Source organism: Cyprinodon tularosa, unplaced genomic scaffold, assembly GCF_016077235.1.
Source record: "Cyprinodon tularosa strain WSP-4 unplaced genomic scaffold, ASM1607723v1 ctg81, whole genome shotgun sequence".
NCBI lineage: Eukaryota > Metazoa > Chordata > Actinopteri > Cyprinodontiformes > Cyprinodontidae > Cyprinodon > Cyprinodon tularosa.
The window spans coordinates 1407290-1422954 of record NW_024039574.1 but is presented as its reverse complement, the minus strand read 5'-3'; the positions used below and the strand labels follow the sequence as shown (position 1 = coordinate 1422954).

The following is a 15665-nucleotide window of genomic DNA, read 5'->3' as shown; positions in this document are numbered from 1 at the left end:
AACCAAAATACAATGTTGCTTTGATATTTGGCAAATTTATGTTGGAATATTTTGCAAAACAATGTTGCGGTGCATGATGGGATTTTGCATCTATTTACATTATTCCGCTTCATTGCCCCCATGCCACTTAGACTTGCAGTGAATACTTACACACCGCTGAGCTTTCATGTATTCATTCTTGAAGAACTGCCTGTCTGCCTCTATATTGTATTGTTTTATTTTGGTGTTTTTACAACACTCGGGCTTATGTTGTAGACCTAGTATGTGTGAGTGGATGTCTGGCTGACGTTGCGCAGCAGCAGTCACTGTCGCATCTATGTTAAAGGGGAACTTTGTTTTTTTTACATTGGGCCCTTGATTTTACGTTATTCCATCATGTTCTACTCACCCATATGAGTTTTGTGTCATTTGGAGCTGTTCTGAAGATATTCTGTTAGGTTATATCCAAGTAACGTCTTCTATTGGCGAACGAGTTGAAGGCACAAACTAAACTGTTCGTAATTTATCATTTATGGTACGCCAGCATTCATAACATGTAGGCGAATCACTGTCCTCCAGACATCCGCAGATATATTTTTTATATTTATATTTTTCAAAAACAAAGCGGCGCGTGTATGAAGTCATCCACGCGTCGGACTGGAGTTGTGACAAGCAGCCCGGGCCACAGGCGGCTACGCTCTACCTCTTCTATTCGTTCGGCTAGCTAATCTGAATCGTTCAATTTCATTTCGAGAGCGAGATCATCTGTGGTAGTAGCACTAGACATCTTCCAGGCATGTAAGTAAAACTAGCAGCAGTTCAGCTGACAGGATGAATGAACGGTAGCCGGAGCACGCGCATGACATCATACATGTGCCACTTTGTTATAAAAAAATTTAAATATAAAAAATATGACCGCGGATGTCTGGGGGACAGTGATTCGCCTACATGTTATGAATGCTGGCGTACCATAAATGATAAATTATGAACAGTTTAGTTTGTGCCTTCAACTCGTTGCCCATAGGAAGACGTTACGGTACTTGGATTACAAAACCGAATATCTTCAGAACAGCTCCAAATGACATAAAACTAATATGGGTGAGTAGAATATTATGTAATAACGTAAAATCAAGGACCCAATGCAAAAATAACGGTGTCCCCCTTTAATTACCAAAGCCAGTAAAACCGCATTATAGAAGTCTTGGTGATGGTTGCCGTGTGATGCTTGGAGATAGATTGGTTAATCCACAATATGTATCCGTATTGTGTTTCACATTTGAGATGCACATGTTTGATTTTGCTTTATTTTTATTTTTTTTTCTGGGGGGTGGGGAATAGGCCGGTGTAGATGGAAAAATGGCAGGGCCAAAAATCTTTCCCAGTCTGCTGGCCACCCTTATAAAAAGGGTGGCCAGCACCTCTGTTAAAATGTTGCTGTTTGCATCATGCAAACAAGCTTACTTTCCAAAACATTTGCAAGTTTTCCACTATGTCAGACTCACCACCGGTAAGCTACAGTGGGGACGTAAACATATCACCAGAATGATTGACAATTAGGAGGACCACTTATTTTGATGATCCACCCGGAAAAAGAACACCCTCCACTATACCTTTAAATCTTATATTTAGTCATCAAATAGCAACTCAGTTTTTCAAACATTTTCTGAAAAAAACCCCAAAAAAACACTTCGACTTTTTATGAGCTGTAGCACAACCATCATAAGGATCAATCATGTCATTCACATTTTTGGGATCTACCTGTTAGTCAAGGTCCATTATCATGTTTAATGAGCTTGTGTAAAAATGAAACCAGTTTGTTCTTAGAAACAGATCATAACAGAGGCGAAAAAGCTGACAAATGAGACATTATTAACAGAAGTCTAACGTCCTGAGGAGCCACCTGGGAGGCTCACCTGCCTCAGAGCTGAGCAGCGAGCAGGATGAACTGCGCATGCGCCGTTCACTCCAGGGCTCCACTGTCATGGCGCTGACGAACTGAAGCTACCGGGGCAGATCAGGAAGCAAAAGCGGCGCAGCTGCTTCAACGTTGTCAATTAACTGAGTCTGCGGAGCTTCCCGAGGAGCATCGAGCCCACCTCCGTCCTTTACCTTTCCCCCATCGCTGCAGCAGATGGGACTTTATCCCTGCCTTTGTGGAGAGTTTTTCGGCTGAGTGTCAAGTGAGTGAGTGGACTCGGTGACAGCAGCAACTTCCACAGCTGAAGGGGAGAAATTAAAGTGACTGTATCCAGAGGAGGAACCAGGTGGACGTTGCCCGCTTCGAGTCGCTTTCTACCTGCGGTTCTTCACGGGTTTGAACCGCATCAATTAATCCGTGCGGTATCAAGTTACGGAGCGAGCAGGGCAGAGGAGAGGAGTAAGTCAGTGTGGGTGACATTTCCAACCACCGACACAATCCCTGCGCTTTATCCATCGCTCGTTAAACTACTTTAAATGGGAAGAAATGGATGTAATTATGTGTCTTTAGGCTGCTCGCACTTAATCTGAAGGAGAGACAGAAGAGCCGTTTTTTTTCTCCTCCTTTTTCCACGTCGGCGGCACCCTCGCCATTGGAGGTGAACAGGTGCGTTACCTGTGAACGCCACCTGTCCCGTCCTTCCTTAGCAATGGCTAGCGCGGAGGCGGCGGGCGCAGCGCAGCCAGGTGATGGAAAGGACGGCCGATCAGGCTCCATGCAGCTCAACCCCGCGGTGCCCATCAGGGGAATCAGGATGAAATTCGCCGTGCTGGCCGGCCTGGTGGAAGTTGGGGAAGTTTCCAACCGAGACATCGTGGAGACTGTGTTCAACCTGGTAAGCTGATTATGGGAGCTGAGGGCAGGCCGCAGGTTGCACTGTCACCCTGTCCTTTTGTCACAGCAGGATCCCTTTTTAATCTCAATGTCAGACGCTAAATTTATTCAGAAAAGTATTTTGTGAAAGTTCCATAGAATATGAGCCTTAGTTGGGTTTGCAATTTCCTGTCTGTCACACTTTCTAACAGCCTCATAGGGTTCCTGGCCATTATAGCTGTTGGAGTCAAAGCAGGGCTGGATACAGATTAAATGGGGCCCTGAGCAGAATTTTATACAGGCCACCATTTCCAATAAAGAGATATATTCTCTACATTGATTTAAGGTTCTAAATAAAAAAATATTGATTAAAAAAGATCCCTAGATTGCTGAAAATTTGTTAAAAAGTACAAATAAAAACTTTGGCTCAGTCACACTACAACCTGAAGTGATCCAAATTTTTTTTTTGCCCATATGCAACCTGTATCCGATCTTTTCATTGCAGTCTGAACAGCACAGATTGGATTTTTCCACTGTGACCAAGGCTATTTGGCTGTGTGGTCCTGAATCCGATATGTATCCGATCTTTGAAACTGCGACCTGTGTCTGAAAGGCAAGGTCCCATTCATCAATGTCATTAATACTCTACAAAGGTCACTATTCTGCATCTTGCTACGCAGATGCGGGGAAAAAAACAACCACTGTAGACGATAATGCGGAGTCGTTATATTCAACCCTCTTGAAGTTATTTTATTTTTTATGCGCTGGCTGAGGTTGGGAAAGAAATTAAGGACTGCTAGATGTGCTGCATGTGAGCTTGTGACATCATTGCGTCCTCTACTCCGCATGCGGGACACTTAAGCTGTATGAATGCAGTTCACACAGGGGATCACATAAAAGTTGCATTTATTTGACTATGTGAACAGCTATGCAAAAGAATTGGATTTCACAAAAAAGAAAATCAGAATTGAGTCTTACTGCCTGCAGTGTGAATGTAGCCTTAGTGTTTGAAGGCAGCTAATCAGATGGACCTGCCATTCTAAACAAATTGTTTATAGCAGTATGACATAAAGTATTACTATTTGTAGATTATATCATGTCTAAACTTTGGCAGAAGGCCTTTGCTTTGGTTGTATTTTCATGGCTATAGAAGAGTTATGTTGATAAAGGCTGTCTGATATATTAGGTCACCTGGTCAGAAGTCCAAGTAGGATCTTTTCCAAAACAAATCAGATTTAGAAAAGTGTAGCAATGCTTTCCCTTCACAGTGGATAACCCAGGAAGAAGAGATGATGACCTACTGTAAGAGATTGCTGCTTAAATGGGCAAATACGTTCGCGATTATTTCATAGATCATTCAGGACATAATAATTATTACATCATTAGCTGCTGTCAATGTAAATTTATAGTAAATATAAACCACTGATGATCACAGACAGCCTGAACTTGATGGCTTGATGGTAGTTTTGTTATTTAAGGTAAGATTTTGTTTCTGTACCCAAAAAAAGGCTCAATGACACGTTTATATCAGGGTCATGGTTGGTATTGCAGGTATGTGGTATGGCCCGGTTAAAGCCTTACCAAGATAGAGCATCTACCCAGTATACTAGTTTAATCACGGGGTGAAAATTGGGCCCCCCCTAAGTAAAATACCGGCGGCATGTTTTCCCTGTGGGGAAAGTCAAAAGGTAACTCTTAGCATACTGAAAAGTTAAGCTTGTCAGGCAAACTGATAAAGCCAGGTGAATTTATTAATGTGGACTCAGAGTATGAAAGGAAGTGCAAATTTGATTGAGTTTTAAAAGAATAAAAAGGTAATGTGAAAAAGTAAGGAAGGACCTTCCACATGATTGAAGGATCAAATGTGTTGGTGACCTTTAAAAATTTGTTTATAAAGCTGTGAGAAGTTGTAACTTAGAAATCCAGAATAATCACAATGTCAGTTCATTGATGTTATTTATTTCAATAAAAAGGTCACTTTTGTTACTGTAGAGTATTATATTTTACACAGTTGTGACCGAGAACATTCTCTCATTAACGAAAAGGTTATTCTGCTTGTATAATGTTTTATATGGAAGGTAAACTGAATGGGTTTCAGTTTTTTTTTTAACAGAAACCAGACTCTGAGGGAAAAAGTATGCACATGCTCACACATGTAAACCGTTGGTTGTTCAAATTTTGGTAATTTAAAAACATTTAAAATCTTTTTTTACACTTCTATTAATGTTCTCATAATTCAAAAAGTTTTTTTTTGCAACCAGCCAACCAACTAAACTCCAGCAATTTGTTTCCATTTCTGTTGCTGTAGGAATCAAAAACAAAATGAAAGGTATAAAAAAAAAAAAAAAAAAAAAAAAAAAAAAAAAAAAAAAAATTATATATATATATATATATATATATATATATATATATATATATATATATATATATATTAGTCTTTCCATGATGTCATCAGGAGTAATTTGAACAAGGGAAATAAAATGCTCTTTTGGAGTGGAAAGTACAGCCAGTAGTGTAACGTCCAGTCAAGCAAGTGGTTGTGCTCATAAGCATTCACTGACTGAATAAACTCCAGTGTTATTGTGCATTAAATAGGAAATCAGCTGAGAGGTTTTTTTTTATTTTTTACCATAGACCCATTTTTCTTAAACCCAACGACAAATCTACATCAATGACTTGTCCAGCCTACTAGGACGTGCCCCCTGCTGGCCTGAGGGTCCTACAACGTTGGTTGGCTTCCTCAGGTTCTGGACTCTGCATTCATCCTTCTTCTAGAGTCAATTGATTTACCAAGTAGCTTGCAAAACTACTAATGTGGGGAGTTGGTCAAATAGTTTATATTTTTACATTTTTAGATGGATTTTAAATGGACTGGAAAATATTAATGCCGAAATATTTAAAGAAGGAAGCTGCTGCAGTTATTTTGTGTTACACATTGAAGTCAGTCATATATCACCTATTGGGTGGTTCTGTTTTTATGCATCAGCGATAGCGAGCTGTTAAGTGACCTTAGTACACCTGCTTGAGAATGAACGAATGAATGAATGGATCTCTCTACAACCAGGAAATGTAGCGTTTAGGATAGAGCATGCTTAACCAGAGTTTCCGCTGCAGAGGTGGGAGGAGAGGCAATAGTGGAACCTGCGGAACTGCTTTGTCACCGTGTGAAACAATGAAGTCCTGTAGAGGGGGAGACTCATCCTCTGTGTCTGTAATGATTAAGTAAACCACAACCCCCACTGTGGAGGCAAATTAATCATAGGGTGGTATACAGGCGGTTTTCTTCACGTGGCTATGGCCTTTACTGCTCTGCCATTAGTAAAACCTCACATATGGCATGTTTGATAACCTACAGATTTGTTTTTCCTTTTCAGCAAATTAGGAATTGGAAAAACTCACATTCTCCCTGCTTATAAAACATTTGAATGTCTTTTCACATCCCATTGTTGAAACAGAATTGAATAAAAAGCTGTCTTTGCCTCAGATTTAAGACTGGCCATGTGCGTCCTTTACTCTTTTGCAAACCAATCCTATAGTTAATGTCATATAGCAAAGACAATTCTCAGCATTTCATGTTTGATGTATATCATTTTTCAATGGGTCAGGTTCACTAGCTTAGGTGTTCTGTTGGTGCTGAAGGTTAGTTTGCCTCTTTGAAAATAAGAGTAATTACTCCAGACATGCGGTTTGTAGGGACCGTCATAAGGGCATACAGTGGTTTCTCTTCTTGGGCATCTCCTAAAATCACACTCTATGCTGTTCTTATTCATTCTTCATGTGGTAATCCCCCCTTAACAAATTATTGCTCATAATTTCCCTTTAGGATGATTCTTGCGGTCCTTCTCTATATACAAGTCTAATGGCACAAAGGTTTCTGCAGTGGAGTGAGCTGTGAGAGCTTGCCACAGAGGTGGTCGCCGTGACACGTGTGCTGAGGTTCAAAACATCAGGAGGTGCATTGGTTAGACGGCTGACTGTGGTTTTTGCTTGGAGTCTTGATTTGATGACAATAGGGGGAAAAAATTGCAAATCTTTATAAAATCTAGTTGTCTTTTTCTACTCCATGTTGGCGCATCTGCTAAAATGTGATAGATGAAAGAAGCAGAGTAAACTAGAAGATGAGAGTTTTATATTTCTCAAGCACAATTTCTTATTTTTCACAGGCCACCATGTCTTATTCACGCTCTTAGATTTTTTTATTTACATGATTTGATGTATTATATTTGATCTGTCAGATTTTTTAAGAAATCTGCTCAGTGTCTTGTGTAATTGTGGCCCAGCCCAGGTGTTGCCTAATGAAGCCCTCTTTGCTAAAGCCCATCCCAGGTCAGCCCTACCCAGCATCATCATAAAGAAGGGTAAACAGAAACACCTGCATACCGTATTTATCTTTTGTTGCCACAAAAGCCTTTAATTAAAATGATATTCCACCATATTCTGAGGACAATTTGGACTTTGTTGGCTTGTTAGTCAATTTCATCAGATGACTAGTATAATGTAAAAAGGTAGCCACCAGTTCTAAGGATGTTTGCCCTATTTTATACCTTTATCTAGTGTGTTATTAAGTTGTGGCCTAGAAACAAAAATCTCTTCCCCCACGTGTTCAGATAAAAATAATACTGAGCAAACATCTCCCAGTGCAGAATATCTATCAGATATTTTAGGTCAATCCCAAGGTTTGAGAAATCATGATCGGGCTGCTTTTAAATAGGAGAATGTTTGAATTTCTGCAGTTATTGAAGAGAGGTTCAAAGGTTTGCAGTCATTTTAAGTGTGTTGTAAATGGCTACCCACAGTTTTACAGGAAGCAGGCCTGCTTTCTTGTTTTGGTTTTTGGTTTTGGTGAAGTTATGTTAAATGTCGAACGCAGAAAGCTGCTTGAAGCACGGAGAGGTATTTCTCTGAGTGGTGTACTGTAAGCATTTCTGAATGAGGAATCCGTTTGTTTATGTTTTCAGTTCAAACAAAGCCAGTTAACCACTAAGCAATCAGCCGACAATGCGTATATAAAAGTAAATGACATTGCCAAAGTAGCAGAGAATTTAAACAGAATTTATTCTGTTTATATTATAATTGGATGATTGTATTTTATTTTTTTTTTGTAAGCAGCAGTCAACTGCAGATAACAGGACATATTTAAGGAAGATGGTTGCTAGTTTACAAATGCTGGATGATATGATCAGTATTTTAACTGGTAAATTATATCACAATCTGCATTTACATGTTTGAACTTTATTTAACTAAATAAGGGTGAAGTGGCCTCACACTGCTAGAGGGTTCGCTTTTGTTGTACAGTTTGTGTCATAAAAGTTGTTGAAATGTCACCCTACAAAATGTGAGGAGTCTTGGATAAAGTTTAGAGCTCAGTTTCTGCGGTGGTTTTGAAACTGAGGTTAAGGACACTCTAAAAAAACTTTTGAGCTGCCCTGATTATTGCAGGGCCCTCTTGTCCTCAGTACTGCACTGTGAGGCAGTATGTCAGTACATCATCAACCACAGCCTTGCAGGGAGTGACACTTGTTTCACATTCTTCAGAAAGTGCTAGTACCCTTATGAAGAAGAGCTTAAGGTGACCTCTGACATATTCATCTGTCATTATTCAGCTCTTGTTAAAGGGAGAGCAGTTCAAGTTTTCACTGGTCACATGTCAGAGGTGGAAACTCAGCCCTGCTTGTGTTTTCAGAATATGGAAGATTTTCCTGCCAAAAACCAAAACTTATAGTTCTCTCAAATATATTCTTTTCTCCCTCACATCTTAGTTTCTGCTCTCAGATCTAATGCTTTTTGCACAGATATTTTCTCCTCTTGTTTACTTCTTTCTCCTTGAGCACAAACCAGTCTCTGCTCGAGTCAGAGATACGCTCACAAACCCTTTGGTTGTTCTTGTGTATTTGTTTCTCTCCGTCTCTCACAGATTGGAGTCAGAATCATGGGCTAGCAATCTTTCAGCTAATAGAATGAGTGTCTCAGAAAGGGTGCGCTTGTTTTCTTCTACTGAGTTTGCCTGCCACTGCTTACAGATAATAAAATAGCTTTTTGATATAAATTCTAGTAAAACGAGCTGAAAATTTAAAAATCTAAAAGATTATAAGGGGTGATTCTTAATCACTAAAAACGTCACCTAATTTTTTTGTTGGAGGCAGTATTAGTGTCTGCCCTGACTAGCATATTATGAAGAGGGAGTCTTCTGTTCACCTCAGGCCTAAAGATGGATCGACTCCAAGACTCTAAAGTAAGTAGCCTACTTTTATCATGGCTTAAATGGTTGATAAATCTGTTGTTTTTTCTTTTTTTTTCTTTCTATGAGTTCATGTTTTTGATCTGGCATTTCTAAGACCATTGCACACATTTGGGTTAAGCCGGGCTTACACTGTGCGATTTCTTTCTATTTTTTTTTTGCTCTTTCTGGGGCGACTTTCCATTCGTGCGAGAATTTTTCGATCAGGCTGACTTCCAGCCTGATTGTGCGTCGTGCATCCTGTAGTGTACAGGGGGTAACAAGGGGCGATCAGCCTCTCAGAACCACCTCCCAATCAGAAATTGTGAGGTCGGGAAAAATTTAACATGTTTGATTTTCAGTCGACCGTCGTGGGCAAAACACTCAGTTGGAATGCGTAAAGACGGACTCTTCTTCTTCTTCCTCTCAGATGAAAACACCGAAGCATAGCGGGGGAGTGGGTGAAATGGAGTTCTTTCTGTAAAATTTACAGACCGTAGTAGCCACCTTTGCTCAGCCATGTCTTTCTCCAAATAAGTTGTTGCCTTTCTATTTAGGGCTTTCAGTATAAGATTGCGCAAATTGCCAAGGCAGCGCGGTTCACTATAGAGAGCTTCATATTCCTCTTCTTCTGGTTTGGCTTCTGGATAGACGAGTCCGAGTAGCGCCATCTCACTGTGGAGCTGGTTTTTAGACGTACAGTGTGAGCCGGTGGATTGCATCAGAGCGTCATGCTGAACATGCTCTTGATTTTTGGCAGGACACCCCCCCATCAAGAGTTGCATGAACGACAGCAAATCCAGTCATGGTAACATGCAATCTTAACCCAGTGCTCTGCAACGGAAAACAAATACTAAGCAAGGAGAGGTGACTGTTAATATGCCAATTACCTAATTATGTCACTAAGTTTGATAAAATTCATAAATTTTTATATTGGCAAAACTTTTTTGAAATCTACATTACAAATAATGAAATAAGTGAAGTGGAGCCAAAGGTGTGTATGTTGGTTCGTGGTTTATCATCTTGAATGTAACGGTGTGTATATGTCTCAATGCAACATGAAATGGATTTGACCCCCTAGCAGTGTCGGGTAAGAAAACCCTTCTTTACTGTGGATGCTTGGTCCTGCTAACAGATATTACAGCTGAAATCCATTCATTTTTATTCTTGAGGTTTTGAGCTAAATTCCCAACATTGATGTGTTGAAATTCTTTTTGTGATTTCCGCTTTTGGTCTAAAGACATGAAAAAGCTCAGAGGAGAAAATAAACTTTAAAGCCTTCTAAATTTCACTACATATTATTTGATCTTCTACTTGAGTTTAAATTCTGACTTTCATCCATGACTGTCGCCAATTCACCACAGAACATTTTAGGACTTCTCTAATCGACTCTGACCACTGCATTTCTTTAGATGCCCTGACTCATCTTGGAGGACAAACTATGAACTGACTGCTTAATTACCTCCTCCCCAGATGAAACATGTTCTTCACTTCAGATCCACTCAGTGGTCATAATGCTATGCCTGACCAGTGTGTGTTCACTTTGTGCTAAGATTCATAAAACTATCCTAAAGCTGCAATTATATAATTTGTTCCTAATGAGGAAAAAAAGCACTCCTGTGTTTTCATCTATTATTTTAGTCATTCTGTTTGTTTTATGGACGCATGGCACCTATTTTGAGCTATTTTCAAATTTCATATTTGTGAATCCTTGCAGCGTCTGTTTGACTTTTTCTGATGTTGACTCAGACGTTTCTCCTTTTGTTATGTGTGAATTCAATTGCTCCAAACAGCCATCATCTGTTGGTTCTTTAAATAGCATATTTCCCTTTTTATTCATCAAAGCATTTTGTAATGTTGTGGTTCTCTGGGTTGTTTGATGCATCTAGCAATAAATCTGAAATTGATTTACTAGCATTCAGCTGTAGCCATTTATTTATTTAGGTATTTTGTTGCTGAAATTACAAAGACGCCTGTTTGCTTTAAAATTTTTTGCAAGCAAGATTATGAATGGTAGTTTTTGAAGGCAGCTGTCTGCCAAATCAAATCCACATCAGTGTTGCAGGTAGCTCCATCCAGTGTATGATTTAGATGAAGAATGCAGAATTCTGAGTAGTAAAAAAGCAATGTCTGCAGACCAGTAAGGAGGGGATCCTTGTTCTTCCTCCGGGCATGCTTTGCCCTCTGTGGCTAGAACAGAACGCCTTCTAATCTGACACTTGAATGAAATCTTATCTGCTTCTTTCCACTATCTGTCACATCAGCCCAGTTCCACAGTCACACCTCTTCCTCCTCTGTTGCTGGAAGCAGCTCGGACCACGTTGTATAAACAAGGACAACCCTAGGCAGTTTTCAGCCCTGAGTGCACGATTGGTTTTATTTTCAACATGAGACTCAATGCTTCTTTTAGCCTCAAAGTGACCTTTTTGTTTCCATAAACAATCAAGGGAATGATTGTTGATTACTTCATTTCTTGCTTTTTAACGTCTTTTTTTGTCAGTCCTCTGCATAAGAGCAGCTCTGGAAACTTCACTGGATTAATACTGAATGTGAACGTGTATGTGTTAGTTTGAAATGATTCACAGTGTTATTGGGTTGTCCTCACTGCTTTCTGCTCTTTGGAACACATCGGATGGTGTATTTCGGTTTTTCACGCTGATCAGAATTAACTGAGCAAAAGAAAAATAGAAGCAAATTAAAATAATTAATTGACAAATTGTCTTAACTTACATGTATGTTTGTCGGTATACAGCTGTTGAACCAAGGCAGGCCTACAGGGGCTGACGGATGATTTGTGGACAAGTAAATATTATTAGCTTGAAACTAGACAAGGACTGTGCAGTCCTCTGCCGAGCAGCAAATTTTGACCCATATTGGAACTTGCCCTTAAAGATAAATCTCGCAGATGATCTGGTTAATTACCAAATTTAAATTTAATTACCAAAGTGTTCTTTGGCATGAGGTGAACCTTTGGTAACAATTTCCTTAAACCTTTCCTAAGTTTATAAATAAGGCACAGTGTGTTTTCAGCCTCTGGTGTTTGTTCTGCTTTCACTTTCTTCATTCACTCTGCTTTCTTTGATCAGTAAAGCCAGACTTTTAGCAAAGCATGGCTCACTTTTTTATGTGTTTTTGTCTAAAGTGTAAGACAATGTTAGAGTTAATGTTTAAATCTGATGCAAGCTGTCAATAGTCACTGCTGCCACTCTCTAGTTTAGCAGGGAACTGCTTTTTTTTTTTTTTTTTTACCAAATAATGTTAAAAAAAATTCCCTCATCCGGATTTTGATCGGGATCATCACCAAAATGTTATGGCTTGTTTAATAAAAATTCATCGATAACTTTTTAAGTTATCCTGTACACAGATGGACAGACAATCAATCAAACACACCAACTCCACTTAAAACATAACCTCCTTGGCCTAGGTAATAATTAATGTGCTAGCATTTCCAAACTGTTTGCTTTGCTTAGTAATTTATGTAAGTAGAATATGTTTTTCACTACGTTGCCATGGTTTTCCCATTAAAAAAACTGTCTGGAAATTTAATGGAATACATTTCTTTATTGGTTATTGAACTAAGAAAAGTACAACAAAATTTTCTGAATATGATTTTATTAATGTCTTGGTCACACCATTAACTATGCATAGGCTGACTGATGTCCTGTTTCATGTGGGGACTGTACCACATTTTTCACTTCCCAAAAATTGAAACAATCCTGTTCTGAAAAGTCAAAACAAACAAAAAACAGGACTATATTAAAAAAAAAAAAAAAAAAAAAAAAAAAAAGCGCAAAGCTGTAGTCGGTGTATGTCGATCAAAATGCAAATGTTGTACCCAACCAGGGCAACAGAAAATGGTTGTTTTTTTTTCACACAAAGTTTACAATAAATTGAGATTTTTTTCTTTTGAGTTTTTCTAAAGATATTTAGAGATTCTATGATTTTTTTAAATAAACAAATTTTAACATTTCTAATATTGTAAACATTGATTAGAACTATCAGTAAAATAAACAAAAATATTTCTACTGTCCCCTTTTATTGAAACGCTTTTTCGCCTGAATAAATGACCAGTGCATTCTACAATGAGACTTGGCCCAAACTCATTCTAAGCTGTTAACGTGATGTTTGTCGGAATCGCTGTAGCTCGGCATATTTCACAAAGCCATCAAAAGTTTGTCTGATTTTTAAATCCAAAAGCTTACATAACCCAGGGCATTACATAATTGCATTTAATGCCAAGAACAATATGTTCTTATTTATGACTTGAAAAATTTTGCTGTTGACCAAAGCAATGGTGTAAAGATTTGTGCCATTGTTTATCCTTACCAGCCACATATATATTTACATGTGAAATACAGAGCTGCAAACAGTGTTTGTCCAATTCTTCTGGTTTTGCTTTTTTGGTCACACTAAAATATACCAGATGATAAAACAAATATTTGTATCAGATGGAGATAATCTGAATAAATGCAAGGCAGTTTTCAAAGATGACTGTATTTAATATTTTAAAACTTTGTAGTCTTGGTTGTCCTTTGTTTGGGAATTCAACAATACTAATAGACCAGTCAGTAAATGACACTTTTATCTTAAGTTGGTACCATTTCAAAAACAAAAATGTGAATTTTTGCTTGTCGATATTTTGGAAACATTTTTACACAAATGATTTAGTCATGGTCAATGGGGAAAAAATTATTATTCGCAGACATGTCCCCTAGACAGACGGTCTAATGGTGGGCTAGCGGTTAGGGTATTGCGCTTGGGTCAGAGAGGTTCTGAGTTTAATCCCCATTCCCACAGACTGCCACTCTGGGTCCCTGAGAAAGACCCCTGTTGCTTTGTACTTGTGACTATGTAATGACAATAAGTTTGAATTCTTTTTTTCTATTCTATTCATATATTGGTGATTGAAAGCCTGATTGCTGCATCTTTAGATAACAGGAATATCCTACTTGAACATTTTTTGTGAATCACATTAATGCTAACATTTTTTTTAAATCTTTTCTGTGAAGTAAGAATGCATCTGGGCTAAATATATAATTTTTCTTTCGGAGCATTCATCTTGCAGCAGGCATTTAGGCAGCTGATCTGGATGCTAGTTTTAGCATTGCTCTAAGTGCCCTGAAACCACTGAAGTCAGCTGTCATCAGTGCCACCTATGATTACACAAACGCTTCATTTTTGAAGGTTACAGCTGGCTCGTGTTCAGGCAGCTCTGCTTTGGAGAGGAACATCAGGCATGAAAAGGTTAGAGAAGTTACAGCCTGTGATGGAGTGGCAAAATAGGTTAAAGATAATTATTTGTTGTCTTAGTCACGTCTCTATTTCTTTTTAGAAGACTGTTTTGTAATGTAGTCTGTTATTCAGTGGTATAAACATCATTCACTCTAAAAGCAGTATAATTCATTTAAGACAGGCATACTCAAATGTACCCACTTTATTTAAAATCTGCATGGATGTGATGAACAACAAAGGAATAATCTGAGGCCAACATGCAGCTTTCATTTCAAAAGAGCCTGGGTAGAATGCCAGTCCGTCTCAGGTTAACAAACAGAATGAACAAACACTCCTTGCACATACTTAACAGTCTTTTTGTTGTATGCATTTTTTATGTTTATAGAGAGTTTAGGAGCTGCTGGAATTAGGGACCTAAGATAATGCTCCTTTGTGAATAGGGTTGGGAATTGATACGTTTTTCACTATTCCGATTCCCTTATCGATTCTGTGAAACGATTTGATTCCTTATCGATTCTCTTATCGTTTCTGTGAAACAATGAACTTGTAAGTGCACGGTGACATTCATCTACCTTCGCCTGGGACATTCTATTTCTGCCTGCCTCTCGTCACAGTCATCTAAATCTAATGGAGAAGGCATCCGTTTAATGAAATAGCATAACTGTACAATTTTGGGAAATAAACTCATCCCTCCCTGATTTAAGTAAACGAGCGTCACCTTTCTCTCGCTCCCTTAACTGCGGAGCAACTTCGTAGCATGTTTAATAACCCCAAAGAGAGGTAGGAAATTTGGTTTATTTCCAGAAATGGGATATTATTTACAAGGAACCACATTAAGCACAGTGAGTGATATAAAACTAGCTACTTATCAGCAGAGCTGCCTTCCATGCTGGTCTTAACTTCAGTTTCTGTCAGGAAAGCAACAAAAACACAGCATTCGTTAAAATGTATGCCATGTTGAGTGTGCAGGTGTTTCTGCATGTTGGATGTATTTCCTCCCATGATGTAATTCCATCTTTGCAATGATTGCGGAGTGAAGCGGAGTACACAGAGTGAAGCGAAAAGACTACAACTGTGTAAACAGGCCCCATTTCCGTTTCCGGTGGCAGGGGAATATTGACTATTCCAACAGAACTCAATGGGATTTACAAAATGCTAAATAAAACACTACAGGAACGTTTTTTCTTTACAAAACTTTTTTTGGAACGTCATTGAACAGCGCTGACGACCCGGTGAGTAGCATATTTAAAAAAAAAGAACGTTTAAGGTTGTTTTAAGGACATTATCGGACATGCACAATGGAAACCATTCTGAAGCAACCAGGGGGTGATTCTGCATGAGCCAAAAAGCAGAGACAGGACCAATTGTCAAAATTTTGGTGTCGATCATTCGATTTCATCCTGGACACTACAGAAAATGGGCTTAAAGTGTTAAAAAGTGAACTTC

At 38.8% G+C, this 15665-nt stretch overlaps 1 protein-coding gene across 9 annotated transcripts in view; it reads left to right on the top strand.

Annotated features, from left to right (window-relative positions):
• The first annotated feature begins 1931 nt into the window (after positions 1-1931).
• The window catches only part of lrba (LPS responsive beige-like anchor protein), a 260811-nt gene continuing 247077 nt past the window's right edge, over positions 1932-15665 (top strand). For all 9 annotated transcript variants that reach the window (XM_038271819.1, XM_038271823.1, XM_038271825.1 and 6 more), the window contains exon 1: positions 1932-2792. In XM_038271819.1, coding sequence (XP_038127747.1) covers positions 2607-2792 — 186 coding nt within the window. In that variant the 5' untranslated portion in view covers positions 1932-2606. The remainder of the gene's footprint in view (positions 2793-15665) is intronic.